Source organism: Gopherus flavomarginatus, chromosome 19, assembly GCF_025201925.1.
Source record: "Gopherus flavomarginatus isolate rGopFla2 chromosome 19, rGopFla2.mat.asm, whole genome shotgun sequence".
NCBI classification, from domain to species: domain Eukaryota; kingdom Metazoa; phylum Chordata; order Testudines; family Testudinidae; genus Gopherus; species Gopherus flavomarginatus.
In genome coordinates this window covers 20,974,758-20,996,995 of record NC_066635.1, presented here as the reverse complement: position 1 = coordinate 20,996,995, position 22,238 = coordinate 20,974,758, and the positions used below count along the sequence as shown (strand labels likewise).

The 22,238-nt window shown below is 48.5% G+C and overlaps 1 protein-coding gene across 1 annotated transcript in view; it reads left to right on the top strand.

Annotated features, from left to right (window-relative positions):
* DOC2B (double C2 domain beta) overlaps positions 1 to 22,238 on the top strand; it is a 133,682-nt gene that overhangs the window by 39,866 nt on the left and 71,578 nt on the right. Inside the window, exon 3 of the mRNA XM_050928825.1 lies at positions 11,223 to 11,297. Within this exon, the coding sequence (XP_050784782.1) occupies positions 11,223 to 11,297 (75 nt within the window). The remainder of the gene's footprint in view (positions 1 to 11,222; positions 11,298 to 22,238) is intronic.

Sequence of the window (22,238 nt, the reverse complement as noted above, 5' to 3'; positions counted from 1 at the left end):
TAACACACATTCTCCTTGAATAGAGGAAAGACCATACGAGCCCAGCTGTAGTGAATCAGGCAATTGCCTTAGCACTGGCTTGTAGGGAAGAGGCAATGCTTGCTGGAAAAATCCTTTTTTCAGTCAGTTCAGACCTTGGCTGTATAAAGTTGGCTCCTTTCATTGAGCAAGAGGCTGCAGGGAGCCTTTTGAACTCAGAAGTGCAGAGACCTGAATTGTGATATTCTGTGTCATTTTGAGCAGGCCCCGTAAAAGTCTGGTAATATCATTTGACTGGACGTCAAGCTCCTGGGATATTGGTACTGCCCCCAGCCAAGGCTTGCCTAACTTGTCACGTTATGGTGACTTTCCATCTTTGGAGGCTGCAGTCTCAGCATGCTCACTCCAGAATGACATGCAAGGGGCAACACTCACTACAAGTGAAGAGAAATAGCCAGGAAAACCATTAGGGATGATTTCACCCCAAGGTAAGACTCCGTGTCTGGATGCTTCCTTTATTAAAGTGCACAGTGCATCCTCGTGCAGAACTACATTTGGAACTGGAGTTGGTAGCGCTGCAGAGCCCATGCTGGCCGTACAAAGGAAACATGGTCTAATGATTAGAGCCCAGCAGCCTCTCATTTTCATGTTGTCGGGCAGTGGGGTCCATGCAGGGAAGGCCCCATTACCTAGCAGCCAAAGCAGAGGACTAGGAATTGGGAGTGTTGTGTCCTGTTCCCAGCTCTGCCGCTGACCCCCCTGAGCAGGGGTGGCAGGTTTATAGAAATTTTGGTGGTGCCCAGAACCTGCCAAAGACTCTGGGAGGGCGTTTGGGTTGGCGGAGGATGTCTGGGATGCAGACCTTGGGCTGGGGCAGAGGATTGGGTGCAAGCTCTGTGAGGGAGTTTGGGTGCAGGAGTGAGAGATTGGGCTCTGGGAGGGAGTTTGCATGGGGAAGGGGATCTGGGGTGCAGGCTCTGGGATGAAGTTTGGCTGCTGGGTGCAGGCTCTGGGCTGGGGAAGGGCGTGGGGGATGCAGGCTCTGGGACTGAGTTTGGGTGCAGGCTGTGGGATGGGGCAAGGGGTGGGAGTGCAGGAGGGAGTGAGGGGTGCAGGCTCTGGGAGGGAGTTTGGGGGCAGGCTCTGGGAGGGAGTGCGGAGGGCTGGGGTGCAGGCTCTGGGAGGGAGTTTGGGAGAAGGAGATGATGTGTGGGAAGGGGGTGAGGGATACAGGCTCTGGGAAGGAGTTTGGGTGCAGAGGGAGTGAGAGCTTGGGCTCTGGGAGGGAGTTTGGGTGGGGGAGGGGGCCTGGAGTGCAGGCTATGGGCTGGGGCAGGGGGTGAGTGTGCAGGAGGGGGTGAATGGTGCAGGATCTGGAAGGGAGTTTAGGGGTGGGAGGGAGTGTGGAGGAAGGGGGTGCAGGGGTGAGGGCTCTGGGGTGTGGCTGGGGATGAGGGGTTTGGGGTATGGGAGGGGCTTAGGGCTGGGGCAGAGGGTTGGGGTGCGGGGGAATGAGGGCTCTGGCTGGGGATGAGTTTGGGGTACAGGCAAGCTGCCCCAGGGCTGGGGCCAGAGAGGAGGACTCACACCAGCCTCCACCCTCGGCAGCACACTCACCCCCACCGCTGTCACTGCACGTGCTCCTAGGGCCCCTCTTGGGTCCAGGATGCCCCCTCACCTTCCCTGTAGGGGGTGCCGATGGGCGGTGACCATCACCTGTGCGCCGCCTCCCCTGCTGCTGCCGCCCCTCCTTGGGGGTGGGGCAGTGAGTGCAGGCTGTGGGGGCCCCTGTGCTGGTGGAGGGTCCCGCCAGAGAAGGGAAGGGTCCAAGGCAGAAGGGCAGAGTAAGGGCAGCCTGCCCTGCCACTAGTGAATGGGGGGCACTAGGACCCTGTGGCAACAGTTGATGCCCGGAGTCAGCAGAGAGGAATCAGTCTGGAGCTGCAGGGGAGAGGCAGGGGCTCCGGGACCCCAGGGAGGGCTTGGGGGCAGCAAGTGGGGGGTCGGGGGACACTTGGGGGAGGTGCGTTGGGGTGGCAGGTGGTGCTGGTGGAGAGACCCAGCTCCAAACATTGGTGGTGCCGGGCCCTGAATATTGCTGGAGCCTGGGCATCAGGGGCCCATGCAACTCCCCGCCCCTGCCACTGAGTTACCTTGAGCATCTATTGAAGTATATGGGTGGCCATGACTTCTGGAAACCAGGCTCTTAAACCCTCTGAGCCTCCGTTGTTAGTATGTCTCCCCTACGTGGAGGGGTGATAATTCATACCCCTGCCTTACGCTGCCGTAAGATCCTCTGACGGGAAGGGCCAGGAGTATGGCCAGATCTCTAAGGCATTCTAGGGACCTGTTGTGGTAAGTTGACTAAGGGCAGGAGCCCTCAGGCTTTGAGACAGAGGTTGCTAGGCTGCCTCTTAACTGCACAGAGAGTGCTCACCGGAAACTACCTCGTGTGCATGTCAAGGGTGGTGGAATCAATCTGTCTCCTGTGATTTCTATACAATTCTAACGGGGAGTTAATAGTCAAGCTGATTAGTGCTGCTTGTAATTAAATGCTATTGATCTGCTATGAGCTATGTGTTGCGGGTGCAGGGAGAAATTGGCAATGGCTAGAATACAGTGGGGCCGTTGAACTCTGGAAAGTTGTGGTGCGTTTTTTTGCAGTTGGAAAATGAATCTTTTTCAGGTGAATTCCTCGTGGCCTGGCAAGGAGCATGGTAGATCACATTGTTATATTCTTCTGGGCTTGAATGGATTTGAGTTCTCATGAAAGTGGGGGTGGATCCAATTCCTGTTGAAGCCAATGGGAACGTGCATTAAAGCCCATGGGAGTTTGTCCATTGACGTGTAAAAAGGAGATTGAATCTGAATCTCCATGCTGGTTTAAAAGGTCAACACATCTTGCAGGCCCCAACTTCTGCAATTCCTGTCCTACGTCTTTTTCCCGAGCAGACGCGATGGTCACACCAAATAGTGCATTGACCTTGTGATGCATGACAAAGGGGCCTGGGAGGAGGTCAGACATGTTTTCACATATTGACCTTCTAAACCAGCATGGAGACTCAGATTCTGAGATGTGAAAGCTGCCTCAGTGACCCACTCCCACCTGCTATCCCCCAATGAGAGCAGTCAGTATCCTTACCATTTAACTTTTCCTCCTCCCGAGAAAGCCTGTTTTAATGCTGCAAACCCAAATGACATCACGCACCGTTTGCCTTGGAAGGTGTTCTGCTGATTGGATTGCATCTCTTAAACAGTGACCTGCCTCAGCTGAGTCTGCACTTCACTGTGGGGATGCAGAGCTGGGCAAGGCACGTTTGTGTTGGGTATGCTTCAAGTTAATTACTTCGGGAAACTGAGCAGCCCAGATTGCAAGTTCCATTCCAGCAGGAACTGACCCCAGATCTGCCAATCCCTGTCCAGAGCCCTAAGCTCCAGACTCGACTTCTACCTCTAGCTTTCCTAAGGCTTTGTTGCTCCAGAGGTGGGGCAGCAGGAATTGGGATGCCACCCAAGAGCTTTCGTTATGGCACTGCTTTGGGTTTCTCTGAAGGCACAATTCTGCCATGAGGGTTTGGATGGGCGGCATTCTCACCTAGCACAGCAGCCGACCCTGCTGGGTGGTGTGTGCGCGATGGACACAGCTTGACCCAAGGCCACTAGAGCATTGGCTGGGAGCGGGAACTGTACTCCCCAGTGAGGTTCTGGCCAGCCCTTGTGCCAGGCTCAGGAAGGTCGGGGGACTCCCTGTGCTTTCTCCCATGCACAGAGGCTGCCCAGAATCATCTAGCCTTGAATAGGGGGGGAGCTAAGGCTTCTGGTGGGTGCTGTTTGTCCCTAGTGCTGAATGCACATTGGCCCAAGCTTCGGAGGGAGCATTAGGGAGCTGGGGGTGTTTGAGGCCAGCTGGGAGGGGACTCAGTGGAGGAGAGGGGAATACAGCAGACATGAATTGCAGCTGCTGGGCTGTAGCAAGGGCTTGTCTATTTCATGCTAAAATTAGCCATACCATGTGCCTAAATCACATCAAGGGGTTTGGGAGGGAGAGAGGAATGACATCAGGAGCTTCTGACCATTTTCCAAGCCGCTGTCACTCCGCTTTCCTGGCTGCACCTTTTAAAAGCCCTTAATAGCCTCCTCCGAAGGTAATTTAATTGAAATGAATCAGTGGGTGAATTACGAAGTGGCTTGTCTTCCTCCATCTGTCTTCATGGGAGATTCACTCATTTACTTCTTTATTTGCAGGCTGGCATGACGGGCGAGTGCAAAGGACCTTGCAGGGGGAGGCTGTGAGCAAGGCTGGCCCCTGACTCTCAGGGCTGGGACTGTCAGTATTGGGGATCCCCCTTGAGAGCAGAAGGGGCATGTTGTCTAGTGATAAAAGCCAAGCACCAGAGATCAAAAAGCTCCTGAACTTTGGGCTGGTCCAGAACCCAGTGATATGTCTGGAAAAACTGACTGAATTCAGCAGGCTACAGCTCAGGCCCTCTGTTCTCGACAATGCCAATGGTTTGCTAGGTGACATCTTCCCTCCCTGCCTGCTGTTGGGGTTCCCCTGAGATAGCTTGACCAGATGTCCCAATATTTAGGCATTTATCCCCCCCCCCATGTGTCCCAATATCTTCTTCCTCTCATCTGGTTATCCTACCCTGAGATCTCTTTCACTCGATTCCCCAAGAGTTTGGTCTGACTTGAGTCTCGTCGCTCAAGTTCCTTTATTTGGCATACAGCAAGCTAGGCGGAGTTCATCAGTGGGTATAGGGCAGGGGTCGGCAACCTTTCAGAAGTGCTGTGCCAAGTCTCCATTCACTCTGATTTAAGGTTTCACATTCCAGTAATAATGTTAACGTTTTTGGAAGGTCTCTTTCTATAAGTCTATAATATATAACTAAACTATTCTTGTATGTAACGTAAAAACGTTTTTTAACATGTTTAAGAAGCTTCATTTAAAATTAAATTAAAATGCAGAGCTGCCCAGACTGGTGGCCAGGACCTGAGCACTGCCACTGAAAATCAGCTTGTGTGCCGCCTTTGGCACGTGTGCCATAGGTTGCCTACCCCTGTTATAGGGTATACCATACATTCAAAGTTACACAGCAGACCTCTTCCTTTATAGACATTGACACGTTACATTGCATTTCCCATATATTGCATCACACATTTTGGGATTGGCTTGATCATTTTGTAGGAACCAATCCTTGTACAGTATGCTCTGTCCATGCATGACTTACTCTTTACCTCATCTTTGCATTCCTGACTTATCTTGTCCATTGTGAACAGTTCCCTGGGGGTTCCCCCCTTATCTTCACTAGTACAGACATTCTGTTTCCAGCCTGCTGCTCCATTTACCTCCTTAATCCCGTCTCCCAAGAAATGAGCCTGAGCCCTGTGTCAAGCTAGGCCTACCCCTGCATTAGTCAGTCTTTGAAATGGGGATAATACTGTGCCCAGTCTCACAGGGGCTTTTAGTGTTTGGCAGGGCCGGCTCCAGGCCCCAGCATGCCAAGCGCGCGCTTGGGGTGGCATGCCGTGGGGGGCGCTCTGCCGCTTGCTGGGAGGGCGGCAGGTAGCTCCGGTGGACCTCCCGCAGATGCAGAGGGTCCGCTGGTCTTGCAGTTCTGGTGGAGCAGCCGCAGGCACGCCTGTGGGAGGTCCACCGGAGTTGCGGGACCGGCGACCGGCAGAGCGCCCCCCATGGCGTGCCGCCGTGCTTGGGGCAGTGAAATGGCTAGAGCCGGCCCTGGTGTTTGGGAAAGGCATTAGGATCTTTGGTTGATGGGAACAATCTGTGCAAGGCAGGGTTCTTTCCCCTCTGTATTTTATTACCTAGTATCAATGGGGGAGCAACTGCTGTCAGGTGACAAACACCAGTGTTACCTCCCATCACCAAGGTAACTCCATTGTCTTCAGCATAGCAGCTCCTGACTGACAGGGGCAAGTGGGGGCAGAATCAGGCCATTGTCTTCATTAGCACAGTATTTAATGCATAAGGAGCAAACTTCTCTGTTTAAGACTCGGGGTTAAGGAGACGAGATTATGGCTTCCAATACCTGTTTTGCAGTAGCACTGGGAGGCCAGGGCCCCATTGTGCCAGGTGCTGCACTACACTCATGCCATTTTGTACTTCAGTCACCTTCATTCAAGAGGATTAGGGATCAAGCCATATTTTCTTTCTTTCTCCTGCAGCTGAATTCTCAGCAAGTTACCAGGATCCCAGTTGAAACCAGCATGGGGTAGCTATGGTATGTTGTTGTAGGTTGGTCTTCCAAATTGGCCTACAAACTCGTGAATTTGGATTCCCTTTTCTGTGCTCCTGAGCAACTGCTCCTAGGCTTTAAGTTGCAAATCCTTCAGGGCCGATATTGTCTCACACCTGTGTTTGTGCATGCCCTGTGCCATGGGGCCCTGATCCCAACTAGAGTATTTGGAAGCTCCCGCAAAATAAATATTTTCTGCTGCTGCTTCCATCTTTTGACAGAGAGCAACCGAGCTGGGGCAGAATTATGTGTTCAAGAAGGAGGATTTTTGTATTTAATGGGGAAGAGAATGGGAATTGATGGATTTAACAGTGGGTTGGGTTAATGCAAATGAGGTGATGCATATTCATAAATAGGGTCATTGGATTGTTTGCAAAAAGTATCTAGCCCTGCAGCCGTTAGGTGTAACAGTAACAGCTTTGTGGGTTTGAGCTCGCACGCATCACAAACATCACTGGTTGCTCTCTGTCAGTGAATAAATACTGCAGAGAGAATGCTTCTGCCCCCCATCCCCAGCTCTGAATCTTGTTTGCTACAGTGTGTTGTCAATAAAGATCAGTGCTGGCTCAAGGTCTCTCTTGCAGCCATCTGCTTGGAATAAACAGTCTTATATACCTCCCTAATTATAACCTCATGGATTTGCTTGGTAATGAAATGTCAGAGGCTGAAGAAAATGGTGAGTTTCGTTTACGAGGTGGATTGTGGCGTCTTCTTGCTGAGTTCACATTTGACAAGTGGAATGGTGACAAAGTGGGAGAGGGAATATCTTTTATTGGACCAACTTCTGTTGGTGAAGAGACAAGCTTTTGAGCTACACAGAACTGTTCAGGTGAACCAGTAACACGTACTGTCAGAGATTGGAGACTCCCCTGTCTTATCCCACTCCAGCTTGGTCTCTCCCATCCTGTCCTTTATTATTAGCAACTGAGATTGGGGAACCATTGTGTTAGGTGCTGCACAAACACACACAGCTTGGCTACACAGGAAAGTTGTTGCAGAGGTATAAGCGAAGATGTGAATTTGAACCTATTTAGTTAAATTGGTTCAACCCTCTGTGTGGATGCTCTTATTTTGGTTTGAGTGGCTTTTCTCAGTTTAACTTAAAACCTGTTTCCAATTGGCTTTTCCTTAAGTTAACAAAGAATAAGTTTAAACTAAACCAAAGTAGGCCACTTTAAGCCAAAATTAAACTGTTGGAAGTTTGTGTGTAGACAAAGCTACAAAGAGACATTCCTTTCCCTAAAGCGCTTACACTCTCTAAATAGACAAGACAGACAAAGGGTGGGAGAGGAAACAGAGGGAAAGAAAACCCAGCTCTCCTAATTCCCAAGCCAGTGCCCTACCAACTAGACCATGCTGCCCCGTTATTTTCTTCTTGACTCTGTAGGGTCAGATCACTGACGAGTGTAAATTGGCATAGAGCCACTGACGCTAAGCCAGTTTGTACTAGCTGAAGATCTGCCCCCAGGTTTTACAATAGAGGAGATCTGCATTTCTGTGGTGCATTGTGTGCCTAGCTCCAGGTGCTGGCTCCATAACTAATGTAATCGCCTTTCTCCAGTGGTTCTCTTTCATTTTGTTCCTCACTTGCTGGGTCCAGGAGATTAATTGAAATGCAACATTGTTAAAGCAAATCCATTTAGCCTGCGTCCACCACTGATATTTTCATCCCTTCAGCTAGTGGTTATATGGCTCTGATTTAGACGCAAAATTCACTTTTCTGCAGACCAGAATGCTGTGTCGACTCACTCCCTGTAGGGCAGAGCACTGATGTTTCTATTTAAATAGCCCTCTCTGATGGAGAGAGGTCTTCACGCACCAAGCCGATAAGAAGCATCATACTCCTTGCAAGAACCCTCAAACCAGAGACAGCTGGAACTCTTGCTCTGCAAATCCAGGATATGTGAGAATAAAGACACCCCCGCCCTCCCGAGGTCATGCACAATGTGTGGAACTGGGTGGATTATTCCTTGTGGCTATTGTATCCCAATGATTTAGCTCAATGTTTCCGCTTTGAGTTATCCACAAGCAGGCTTTGAACTCTACAAAGCTATTCATTGTGTGCAATCACTTGACCAGCAGTTGATGTGAATATGTTTCTGCTACTGGGTTATCTGGCAGTGGTTTGCTCTGATTAATCTTGGACAATACATACTTTCTCATGCAGGGGGTCTGATGGGTTACTGGGTCACATGGTATGTTTTCTGCTCCCCGACTGGATGATGGGAGGAGAATGAACTGGTGAATACCCTGAGCTGTGTGCAGTTATCAAATAGTTCCTCCTAAGCTGTTAGTGTGTGGGCAGAAGCCATGTTCTCCAATGTTTGTACAAAGTAACGAAGAAGAACTCACCATGTTCAGATGGTCCCTAATGCTGTTGGCAGCATCCGTCCAGCTCCAGCCCCTGCCCCATATTCAGCTTTCCAGCAAATGCCTGTTACAGGGTCAATGGGGTTTGCAGTATGGCAGGTCATTGGGGTTTTTTCTCCTTGTTCATGATCTGCGTGCTCTGCTCTTCCAAAGGTCACTGCTGACCTTTGCTGTTCTGCAGTTGTTTGGATACCCAGGTGGCTTTTGGGAATACAGGACCATCTGGACTGCACAGCCCTGCAAGGAGCCTGCCTGAGGCAAGTGAGTAGAATGAGGAAACCAAATAAGAGAGTAGCCTGAGAGAGTGGTGCTTCCATGGGGCCATTCCAGCTCAGGAGGGGAAGCTCCCTGGAATGAACAGGGATGGTTTATAAGGCCCAGAATGGGACACGGTATCAGGGAAGGACCTAGGTAACCTGCATGGGTAGCTGCGCTGCTGATGTCAGGACTAGTGAGGCTTCCGGGGAAGGTGGGAGAATGCACTCATGCTCTCTCCTGGTCAGAGATAATGGGCTTTGTTCATCCCTCTGTTGGCACGGGGGCTGAAGGGAGGCCGATTGGTGCCTGTGCTATTCGGTGGCTGCAGTGCCTGGTGTGACCATGAGCAAAGGGCCTAAAGGGTGAACATTGCAGACAGCCAGGAGAAGGAGCGAGCAGACAGGAGGAAGTCCTGGCAGGAAAAGGAGAGGGAGACACTCACCAGGACATAATAGGGCTTCTCCAGCAGCAAACCCAGATGTGACAGACTCTTGTGGACCTGCAGGTTCAGCTATTGTGGATGCACCGCCCTTTGCAGTCCATGGAGAACTCCATTGTAGCACCTCTCAACACCCCCTTCAACATTCCACATGGCATCAGGATCCACATCCCTGCCCATCCCACTCCACCCGAGGAGACGTTAAGGGCAACCACTGCTTCACATACACTGACCTATGAGACCCACGGTTGCTAGATGTGTAGGTAAAATGGACAGGAATGTTCTTTCCCTTTAAGTTCTCTTCCATTAATTTACTAAGTTTTTAATGTATTTGCCTTTAAATTGCACAGATCTTTCTTTGTGCTGGTTTTGTTACTGAATAAAATTCTATTATTTAGAAAATAACTCTTTCTTATTAGCTCCCAACGTATGCTGCGGAGTGCCTGGCAGTTCTGAAAGCACTCACTTATTTGTTACTGTGCAGTGTGACACAAGTCACAGAATCAGTGACAAACACAGTGTAATCATCATCAATGTACAGCAAGCACCACAAAATTAACAAGATCACTGACAGTGTTATATTCACAGATGTACACCAAGCACCGCACAATTCCTAACAGGCCCCAGAACAGCAGGGCTGGGTAGAGCACAGTGCACCACAACGCATTACTGTGGCTCGCTGTCCCATGTTCTTTCAAAGCCTCCCTGAGCTCTCTAGCTCCATGTTGAGATCTTCTCATAGCCCTTGTGTCTAGCTGTTCAAACTCAGGAGACAGTCGCTTGCCCTTCACCCCAGTGGCAGCTTCTCCCGACTTTGCTTCACAGATGTTATGTAAGACACAGCAGGCAGCTATAACCATTGGAATGTTTTTTCAGTGAGATCCAGCCTGGTGAGTAATAATCCCAGCATCCCTTCAATCTTCCAAAAGTGTCATTCCTCACCTGCTGAGCACATAGTTGAATATTTCCTCTGTACTGTCACAGTAGCCTGAGCAATTAGTTTCTGCCCCACCATGCGTTGCCAGAACTTCTCAAAAGACAGTGCACTGGATGGCGGTGGTTACACAGTGGGACACCTGCCCATAGTGCACAGCGCTGTGCATTGACACGAGCACTCCTGGCGAGTCCTTGCATCGGTGTTGTGTGTAGCCAAGCATGCATGCGCAGAAGCAATGTGCTAACTGGTGGCTTCATGCCAACACCACTGCCGTCAACCCAAATGTGTAGTGTAGACCTGGCTTCTCTGATCACAACAGTCCCCTCTAGCCTTATAATCGATGAAGGGCTGTGAGAGGTTCATTACATACATAACTCTCTTGCCTCAGGAGTCTCACTGCAAATAAAGTGTCAGGTGGATGAAAGCAGCTTCCTGCTTGTTTGAAGGCTGTTCTTTCCTCACACCGTGCATTAATAACAGGGATTAGATAGGTGCCATCAGCCCCTCATCGTGTGCACTGAAGTACCACCACAACAGCAAAGGTGTGTTTGCACATAAACAATTATGAAATGATAGAACCCTGTAATTTTATACCTCCAAAATTGCTGAGCTGAGTTACTTAACTCTTGAATTAATTGTGATTTGGGTGCCAGGATTGGCTGCTAAAGTAACAGCAGAGATGCAATACAGCCAATGCTAAGTACTGGGAGTGAAGTCTTCCAGAGGCTCTTTCTTGGTCAGAATTGCAGTTTGCATTTGGCTTCCGAGTGTCTGGCTTTTTGCTGCACAGCTTAGGTTCCATGGCATTGATAGATTTCCATCAGTTCTGGGGAAATGACATAATTGTTAGGCGGGTATATTTGTTGATGTAGAAAATGGATTCTAAGTCACACCAAGAGGCTGCTCAGTCAGAATAGTAAAGAGCTGGCCTGTGTCATAAGTGTTGTAACGTTTCCTGCTTTTTTTTAAATCTCCTCTTCAGGGCCTGAAGCCAATGGATCATAATGGTTTGGCTGACCCATATGTCAAATTGCACTTACTCCCAGGCGCTAGTAAGGTGAGTTGTCTTTTAAATTCCATCTAAAGTCTGTGTCGTGCGCAGTTCAGCTACACTCTTCTGCCTGCCTTGTTAAATCATAGCATATACTGTCTAGTGTGTAGCAATATTTAATGCTGCTGTTGTGGGTTGGGGTCTATTTTCCACTGAAAGTTGGCTATGTAAAATAATGCCTTGTATTTTAGGGGGGAGGTTTTCAGCTACCCTCGTTTTAACATGCATGCCCAATCTGCAAGTACATCCATGTTCTAGTATTTGTTTAGCATGGATGTTGCTGTACAGTACAACAAAAGAGAGAGTCCCCAGAGAGTCTCTCTCCTTACAGAGAGAGGGGCTGAGATGTCACACTGATGAGTGACAGTGTAAGCAAGGGTATCAGTAGAGAGACATACGTGAAAGAGTGCACTGATTAAATTGCATACACTCAAAATGTACTTTGACCGTTTTCATTTACTATCTTAGTGAGCATCTATGACAGAAGCACATAGGGTGATATCCTGGAACCACTGAAGTCAAACTACCCAGTCAAAACCCTCCTCCTTCCCAAAACTCAGAGAGGCCTAGCAGACTGAGCATGGGAGTTTTTACCATTGACTTTAATGGAACCAGAATTTTCATCCTTGGGGCTTAGTGCAATGTCCAGCAAAAACTACAGAGCTCAGATTTGAGTTTAGGGTGTCCCTCCTAAATGCCTACTGGGCCTAAACTCTCCAAACAAAGAAAGAACCAGGCCCAAGTTACAAGGTACAGTCAGGACAAAAGTCTAACTGCACAAAAATGTAGTGTGATCTGGAGTTCATGGACAATCCGAGTAGCGAGTGGAGCTGGTGGAAACAGTTTTCTGTCTGAAAATGTCATGTTGAAAAAACAATTTGTTTTGCAAAATTCTATAGATTTCAACAAAAAATTGTTTAGAGGAAAAAATTGGAAAAATTTCAAAAATGTCAGTGTCCCATGTTGACATTTTCGGAACAAAGTTTTTTTATTTTTCATTTTGAAATTGACTTTGTTTATGTATATCTATATGTCTGTTTTAAATGGTCAGAATCAAAACAACAGGTGTCAGTTGACCCCAAACAAACAAACAAAATTGCAAATTTGTTTTGTGAAAAAAATAGATGTGACTGTTTATTTAGGAAGTACTAATAGGTTTACAAATCCTTACCATGTAAATATCTGAAACAAAACAATAATCCTTGCACCAGTTTTTGTTTAAAAAGACACTGTACAGGAATAAGCAGCAAAGAATCCTGTGGCACCTTATAGACTAACAGACGTTTTGGAGCATGAGCTTTCGTGGGTGAATACAGGGGCAGCTCTAGGAATTTTGCTGCCCCAAACATAGCAGGCAGGCTTTCTTCCGCGGCTTGCCTGCGGAGGGGTCCGCCGAAGCCACGGGACCAGCAGACCTTCCGCAGGCACGCTGCCGAGGGCAGCCTGCCTGCTGCCCTTGTGGCACTGGCAGAGCGCCCCCCGTGGCTTGTTGCCCCAAGCACGTGCTTGGCGTGCTGGGGCCTGGAGCTGCCCCGGGGTGAATACCCACTTCGTTGGATGCATGTAGTGGAAATTTCCAGGGGCAGGTGTATATATGCAAACAAGGAAAAAGGCTAGAGATAACGAGGTTAGTACAATCAGGGAGGATGAGGCCCTCTTCTAGCAGCTGAGGTGTGAAAACCAAGGGAGGAGAAACTGGTTTTGTAGTTGGCAAGCCAGTCAGTCTTTGTTCAATCCTGAGCTGATGGTGTCAAATATGCAGATGAACTGAAGCTCAGCAGTTTCTCTTTGAAGTCTGGTCCTGAAGTTTTTTTGCTGCAGGATGGGGAATATAGTCATCAGATCTGATTTTCTTTTTCTAGTAGAGGCTGTTAGTAGTCTAAACTAACTAGGAATTTTGTCTTTTCATCCTGATGCAGGATAAATTTTGTTTTCAAAATCTCTATATTTGTCATGGGGAAAGAAAATCCATTTTTTGACCAACTCTAGTATCAAGTGCTCACTACCACCACTGAAAAGCTCTTGGCTGTTGCAACAGACGCAGACACTCTCTTTAATAAATAGGTCCCAGACATCTGGGCTTTAAAGACGATCCCTAGTACATTGAATTTCACCCATGGCTGGGAGGGTCACTAGTGAGATGCATAGATGTTAAGCCTGCATAGTGACCCACTCTGTGGAGTGACTGATCGTTGTCCATGACTGTCCTATCTTGAGCGATGGAATTACTGACGAGCTTTCTGGGCCCAGTAAGAAGCCTGCTGAAAACGAGCGGCTGAGTGACAGAAGAGCAGGCTGCCAGAGAAGTCACTCATACAGATGCTTATGTCTGTCATAGCTCACAATTCTCTAGAGACTCCCCTCCCTCAGCACGGAAAATCCTTCCCTCAGTGAGCCTAGTGTTGCGTGCCCACTCATGCAGTGCTGGCACGATCAGCAGAGATCCTCCAGCTCACTGCTGGGGCTCGGTGGATTGAGTTCAGGAGCTCGTTGGAAAGCAGCCGGCTGTGGAAGTGTTGTAAAGCCTGTGCAAGCCAGGCAGAAAGGTGTTTCTGGAAAAACGGCTCCTTTCTCTTCTTTTGCATTTTAAGCTCCATAGTCCATAATAAAACAGATTACAAACTAGAAGGAAAATATTTCCATATATGTATATTTTGAATTTGCTGGCGAGTGATGTAATTAAAGATGCTTCAGTGTAGTGAGAAGTCAGTGTGACTGATGAGGTAGCTGAATTTAAATATTGTGTGCATCTATATAATGAGTATGAATTTCATTCTCCTTTTACACCAAAGTAATTGGGCCTTTTTGAGGAGGTATCTTTTTGTTGCAGTTGAGTTGAATTAATTCATAACTCCCAGGGCATTAGAGGGAGTTTTTACGATGGTGCATTTCCAGTTTCATTAAAGATAAGGAGAGCCATGAGCACTTTCATCAGTAGATATTATCTGTCCCTTTCATTTTTGCAAGCCCACTGATGGAATTTCTGCTGTAGGTAGTGAAGAGCAAATGGAAGTCTCTGCACATTCCTCTCCCATTTCCTGCTCCTTAGTGGCAGGGGCAAAGTGGGAGCAATGGAGAGGTCTTGAGAATGGCTGAGTTTAAAAACGATGCAGCTTGCACCTAGAATAACTTGCATTCTGAGTGTCCGGTTGGCTGCAAAAAATTCCTGTGCCAAAGATTTCTAGTTTGTATGAGGTGCAGTAGTAGTGTGCACTTACCCGTATGTAGGGCCTTTCATCTACACAGCTCAAAGTGCTTTGCAAAGATGATTAAGCCTCATTATGGCTATTTACGCACTGTGTAGCTGAAGCACACAGATGTTTTGGAAAGTTCAGCCCTAAATCTCTGAGAGTTAGGCCTCTAAACCCCATTACCCTTCAATGGGATGTGGGGACCTAACTTCCTAAAACCCAGCCCCACAACAGTGACTGGCTCAAGGTCACCCAAGAAGTCAGTGGCAGAGCCAGGGGTAGAACCAGGAGTCTTGGCTCCCATTTCAGTCCTCAAAGCACTGGGTCGTATTAGGAACAGGTCCGAGGTTCTTCTCAAAGAAAGGGAGTTCATTATACCCCAGATGCAAACCCCTTCTCCCTCACAAGCTGTCGGGGTGCAGACAGTTTAAGAAAGAGCCAGTGTGAGATTGAAAAGGAGGATACCTTGCCCTCCAGCAACAGAGTGGTTCTTAATCTTCTGCTTAGAAGTAGTAGAATAACCTTCCTAGTGCACCTCTGACTGAAGGACAAGGTTCTCCTGGGGCGGGGGAGGGGTCCATCAGGCCTTTTCTGTGTCTGGAAACTGGGATCCTCTTGGAAAAATAACCTGAAAATAAGAGTCTGCATTAACTCTTTGTCTCCATGGCACATTAAAATGGTGCGTGGAGGGGAAAGCTGCTTTGATCAAAGGATTGCAGCACATTGCTTGGGTAGCATCACTGGCTCTGCAGCTCCATTTACTTCTCCTCCTTTTCTGTCTTAAGCCCACCTCTTCATACCTCCCCACCACCACAGCTGGCTGCAGCCTTGAGTCTCTCTAGGATTCTCCCCACAGCTGGGGGGCGGATACCTGCTTCTGTTCCACAAACTGCCCAACCCCACCCCGCGACCCCCCCACCCACTCACACACACTCGGTCTCCCCACACCTTTAGCTAACTCTTTAGCTCTTGTTTTTTTTTATTTGCTGGGCCTAATTTTTGTATGTGGTGTAATGCTCCCTCGCTCTCCAGTTGGGAGGGAAGCCACTCTGCCTTGCTGTCTTGGGGTTTAGTCCGCGGCCTCAGGTCGTACCGGCAGGGTCAGGCCATAAGAAGTCTAGAGCCCTGGGCCAATCTGACAGAGGCAAACACACAACAGTAGCCTGGGCCCTTTGTCCCCACCCCTGGGCGGGACAGCACCCTGTGTAGACTCCAGTTCGTAGCTCTGCAGTAGGGCTGACAGCAAGGCAGCACAGGCAGCACAGGCAGCCAGCAGATGCACCGAGTCAATAAGCTCTAGCCCTTTGGGGCCAGGCAGAGCAGGGGGTAGGCTTTAGCCTGGCTTGTAGGCTCAGGCAGCCAGCAAACAGACAGTCAATTAGCCATCACCCTTTAGAGCCAGGGGGCAGGCTTTAGCCTCAGCTGGGAGCTCAGGCAACCAGTCTCGAGGTTCAGGTAAGGGGGAGCGCCCACACAGTCTAGGGGCCCTGAAAGGGGTTTGTGCCCCCAGCAGACAGGCTAGGGTGCTAGCAAGGGGGTTCACAGGGCACAGGCCTCCTGGTCTAAGGTGGAGAGTCAGCCATCCTGGGATTAGGGTGGCAGGGGGACACGGGCCCGCCCTACTTCACTGTGTTCCAGCCCAGGGCCCGAGCAGTGGCAGAGTGCTCTGCCACTGGGTCGGCGGGGATCCAGCCACAACATGGTGACCGAGACACGCGGTCAGTCCTGTAGCCGGTCAATCGTCAGCTGCCCTGGGCTACTTCCTACCTCCCTGGGGTTTGGTTCCTCAGTTTCCTTGATGGTCCTGGCAACTCCTCGTCCGTGTTTGTCTCCTCTGTGAGAACAGGACAGTAACAAGGGCCTCTGCCCAGCTTGCGAATGATCCACTACCACACCCATAGTCTCTCTTAGGCAGTTCTGCTGTCCCCACCTAAACAAACAAAGCCAGCTCCTCAGCTCCCTGTGGGCTATAAACCCCAGGATGGTTCCCCTTAGGTTTTACCTTTCAGGCTCCCACTGTCTCCCCTCCCGGGGCTCTCGAAGTCCTGATGCTCCTACACCTATAGCTTCCTAACTCTACTAATGAGAGAGATCCAGTGAGTCAGGTCTCTCCTCACACACCCCAGGCATCCCCCTTTAAAGCCTAATTTGGGTCAGCTGATGCGGTACAGGTGCACTGGCCCTGCTCCCTCTTAAAGGGCCAGCGTCATCCTGGATAGGGACTCTTTCCATTGGCTTTGCTAAGTTATGGCAGTCCTTTACAGAACGAGCTGGAGTACCATGCTGTACCTGCTCTGTGGAGAGAGGCCCTGCTCCAGCATTGTCCTTAAGTCCATACCTAACTGCAAGGAAATAATTGAGCCCCATTGGCTTCAGTGGGATTTGTGCTTATGCTGTAACAGGATGAACTTCAGCATCTTTTTAAAAGCAAACACACTTGCTTAGAATCAGGACCAGAGAGGGGATTTCATGCTCTAGGACTGTCAACCCTCCATCTTTCCCTAGCTATAAAGTCCTTTTAAATCATCTTAAAGTGAGACTTGTGAATTCCTTCTTAGAATTGCTCTTTCAGGGCAGTATTGCCAACTCAGGTGATTGTTTCACAACTCTTGTGATTGTTGGTGCTTTTCTCAAAGCCCCAGCTCCTGGAGCCAGGTGATCATGTTAGAACCTCAGAGGGTTTGTGTTTTTTCCCCTTGTAACTTTCTAGCCTTTCTGGTTGCATAGAAAAGCTTGAAAATGTAGAAGGGAAAATGCCCCCCCAAACCCAACATTTGAAAAAAAAAATCTCATGATATTGGGGGGGAAAGGAGGAGCTGACTTGTAATTTTTAAACACTTGGAATTGACAATACCAGGGTAACCAAAGGAAAATACCTATGCTGCCATGTAGAACCATTGGGAACAGTAGATGGAATGGTTAGGAAGACTATCTAGCGGAATAAAGCAAAACTGCAATGAAGATGGGCAATAAAACTATAAAGCATTAAGGAAATGGATACATAATCCATGTCACTTAAAACAATTTCTAGCTACGGTAGGAAAATACAGAGCAGGAATAAATTGGGTGCAGGCCCTCAGCTGCCCAGAATATGCAGTAATGGAAACACAGGCCAACCAAAGCCTGATTTAAGCAATGCCATCTGGACTAACGGACTGGCTACTTCCATTGCTCTTTATTTTAGCTATCACATCACACTCGTGGCAAAACTGGACATGGCCAAAGCAAAGACTGAAGAGAAGTGCTGCTGCAGCAAATCAAAGCAGGTGACAGGAAAAGTAGAGGCATTATCAAGCTGTAGGATGGTATAAATTAAGCCTTGTTTTTTATTTTTATTTTTTAATTTACAAAATAACAAGAACAAATAATGAAAGACACAACACCAGAGAAAATGTTCAGAGCTGGGTGAAACCTTGTTATGGGCTGAGGTACAACCTCCTTCCAACTGATGTGTGAACTCACCCTTTGCTTAAGATAGTTCGTAAGAAACACTTAGGGGACAACACCTAAAACAAGGCTTAACAGATTCTGCCCAGAAACCAGCAGCGCACGGGTACTGTGACCAAGCGGGTGTGAAGGAAGGCAGAACACACAGAAACTGAGAACAGACAGACCCCGAGAGAGAGGCAGAGGCAAAAGCAAGAAAGCCAAGCAGTAGCCTGAGTACAGACACACCCTGGAAAAAGCTAGAGAGAGCTTTTAGGTCTGTTAGCTAAAGAGGCTTTTGGGGGGGGAGGCACGGGGGAAGGGGGATGTCAGTGAATGAACAGAACGTAAATTCAAACAAAGGCAAGGCAATACTTGCCCAGCGAGGTGTCAGCCATTGGGATTCACCGAGACAAATACCGCTGCTGGATGTAAGATGACGTAACCAAACCTCATGCATCAGGGCATAAACTCATGACCTCCCAAGGTTTAGGAAGAAAACCACACATCTCATCCCCCACATCTCTCACATAGCACAGCCTACTTGACAGGGCATCAGATGTACCCCTCTGCGGCAGCACCAAGTGAGGTGTAGCAGCACCACAATTCCAGCTTCCAGCTGGCAGGGGGATCCAGATGGATGATGTTTACTAATACGTTCCCAGGCCGGGCTCATGCAACCACAGTAGCAGAGAACTAGTGTGACAATTGTGCACCATTATCTCCACAAATGAAAGAAATGCCAATGCTTTCCAAGCGAGGGAGGAAGACAGCTTCATCCCCTGCTCTTCGGGAAATGTATTACCTTTGCGCACAGCCCATTTGGAAGCGAAAGAGGCTCTTTCAGAGGAATACTGGATGGCAGATTGTCCCACCTATTTCCATCCTTCATGGTCTTTTCCACAGCCTGCTTTAAACTTGAGCTGAAAGATGTTCCAGCCAGGGGCCTGCAGGAAATGAGTCTGGTGGGTCTTATGCTCAAATAAATGTGTTAGTCTCTAAGGTGCCACAAGTACTCCTGTTCTTTTTTTGGTGGGCCTCAGGCTACATCCGTGGGGATAGGCGGCCACGTCACAGATGCTGCACATCCCAACCTGCACAAGCTGACAATCTCCATGGAGAGGGGGCTAAGTACTCAATGGGGGCCTGAGCCAGAACTTGCTGAGGTCAATGGAAAGATTCCCTTTGACTTAACTGGCCAAGCCACCTTTCTCCCCACTGGTGAGGCAGCAGAAGTGCGGGGCACCTTGCAGCACCACTCCCCACCATTTTAATCATCTTCAGGAGCTAGAGAGAAGGGGCCTCATCTCCAGGCTGCCAACCCAACATCTATCACCAGTGCTGAGTTCACATAGCCTGAATGAGCGCTCCCTGAACAGTTTCATTCCGTCACTGGCTTTCATCTTGGATCTCAGAATGCCTTCTGGGCGAAAGAAGAGAGCAGAATCCCTGTGCTGAAAGGACGCTCGATTTTAAGACAGGCTGTGTTCCCTCTCTCCTTCTGATGCCTCCTCCTCCGCCCCCCCACAGTGATAATGATGGATTGAGCTTAATACAACGGAGACCTTTTTTTCCTCCCCCTGCTGGGGCGAAGAATGACACATCACTCTGTAGAAGAGGCCTGCTGATTTCAGGTAGGGCATTTCCATTAATTCCCTGGCACAGGGACAGGCTGAGTGAGCAGCAATTTCCACTGTAGTTGAGTGTAAAGTGGGAGAGTTCCATCCTCATTCTGGCCATTTCTCAACGTAATGAGCTCTGATGAAATCAGTACATAAAAGTTGTCTGCAGAGTATTTCAGACGCATTGTTACAGTCATCATCTTTGTTTTGCAAGCACCACATTAGAGGTAAGCAGGGCACTTCGCACACCGGGAAGTAAAGGGTCTCTCTCCTGCTTTAAGAACTGCCAGTCTTGCTACTCAGATGGACTTGCTTCTTTACAAAAGGCATTCCAGATTCTGGAGCGGTTTTTCATTCCCCTTCAAAGAAACTACAGCAAAAATCACCCTTCAATTATCTTATCCAAGGGTTAAAAGAAGATCTCCTGACCAGAAACACCCAACAAGTAATCTTGCTTTAAGCTTGGGGTAGTTGAATAGGTTAAAAAAGCCCCAAATTCTCTCTTTATTGTGTCCTATCCAAACTGGAGTGTCCCTCCCAGCAGAGAATAGACAGGACTCTACTGTAATTAATATACAAAGGGATATTTTATTGAGGCCACTGAACAGACAGACAGACAGACCTTGTGGTTCTCAGCAACCTGACAAACCAAACACAATCTTTTATTGTCTGGTGCCATTAATAAGGTGTCCCTAAATCTCAGTGCACACTAACGGCTTGTCTATACTTGAAACACTCTAGGGGCACGGCTGCAACTGCGCCGCTGTAGTGCTGCAGTGTAAACACTACCTGTGCTGACGAGGGGGTTCTCCCCTGGAACCCACCTTCCTGAGAGGCGGTAGCTAGGTCTCTGGAAGACTTCTTCCTTCCACCTAGCGCTGTCTACACCAGGGGTAAGAATGGCTTAAGTATCTCACTTGTTAAGATGACATAATTTGCTACGTTGACCAGGCCTAAGCAATCGTGGGATGAGACTGCTGACTATACTGCACAGAACCTCACCCAGGATTCAGACAGAACCCAGAGGCAGCAAAATCCAATAAGCACGGAGCTGGGCAAGGAGTCAAGAGACCTGAGTTCCACTGACTTGCTGGCTACCTCACTTCCCCTCCCCTCCCACCTGTCTGTCTAGTCTAGTCTATCTGCATGTAGGCTCTTTGGGGCCGGAACTGTCTCGTAGGGCTTGTCTACACAGGGAAGCTATACAGGAGTAAAGCAGGGTGTGAATTTAAACCTTTCTAGTTATGTGGGTGCAGCTCCCCCATGCGGGCACTCTTATTCCAGTGTAGGAGAATCTTCTTCCAGTTTCGTTTGTTTCTTTGGAAGCAGTTTAAGCTAAGCTGAAAAAAGGCACTCTTATTCCACGATTGGAGTGTCCACCCAAGGACCTAGAGTGGTTACGGTGTTGAAGTTAACTGGTATGACTGGGAAAAGCTCCTGTATAGAGAAGTACACGTTTGTACACCACCCAGCAGAACAGGGCTCTAACATTGTGTGCATTACAGCAGCGCCTAGAGGCCCCAACCAAAAACACATATCAAACTTTGGCTGGGATCTGTGCAAAACTCACCAGTGTCTCTCCCCAAAGCTTTGTGCAGACCTTGTTCATTTGGATTCATGTGGATTCAGTCCCTCTAGGATGGGAACGTCTAACTAGTGTTTGACCCCTCCTGTTTTGTATTGCTCCTTTTGGTTGTTTTCAACAGCAGTCTGTCTACGGAAGAGACCTGGATTTGCACAACACTGCTGAGGTTTATTCTACTATCATTATACAGGAAGTTGATTGGAAGAACACAAGAGACTCCTGTAAGTGAAAGGGTCTTTCTTTGATCCTTCGGAGAGAGATTCAATCCTACAGTCACATAAAGCACAGCTGGAACACAGGGAGGGAATTGATTCATATGAACATCTAACACCGTGCAAAACCAATCGTACTTCATGTCACTCAGGCAGAGCTCCCTTTCAGCATAAAATAAAATCAGTGAATCAACTAGTATGACTGTCAGGTCAGGAGGCAGCTTAGCTCTTCGAAAGGAAGCCCAAGTGAAAACAATCACTGCCCTGCAGGAGGTGTTTCCATGGGGGACAAGAGAGGAATAAAACTCAACAAGACTGCAAAAAGGAATGATATTTTCAGCTTCATCTAAGCTTGATTGTAATGCCTTGCTCACCTTAAATGTTTTCCAACTTTGTAAAATAGTTTCAGAATTGGATAGGTTCTGCAAGAGAAATTTAAGGTGGCGCTGACAGCCATTTGTCTTCCTGGCAGAGTTCAGACCTTCTCTTTTCCATTTTATTAGTATCATTATCAACGGCACCGGGCATGTCTGGGAACCACAGGCCATTGGGAGGACTGGCTGTAAGTCTCCAGGCTCGCTTGGCACAAGATAAACTGTTCATTAAGGCCGATTACCAGTGTGTTTTGAAAGATGCCAGATAATACAGTAACTCAATTGCAGGCAGGAATTGCATTTGACAGAACGGACAAACAAGCACGGAGGAAAACGCATGCTAAATAGCTTGTGTGTGTGGAATATTTTTGATCTCTGGCTGCTAGTTTGCATCATGCACCTAACAGGCCAATGATACTGAAATTCTGCTCCCCCGACCCCCAGGGGGTTATTTATCATTTCCAATGTACAGGGGAATGTGTTGACCATGTCCTCTAGGTGTGGATACAAGAAAAATAACACTCTGATCATTCATCA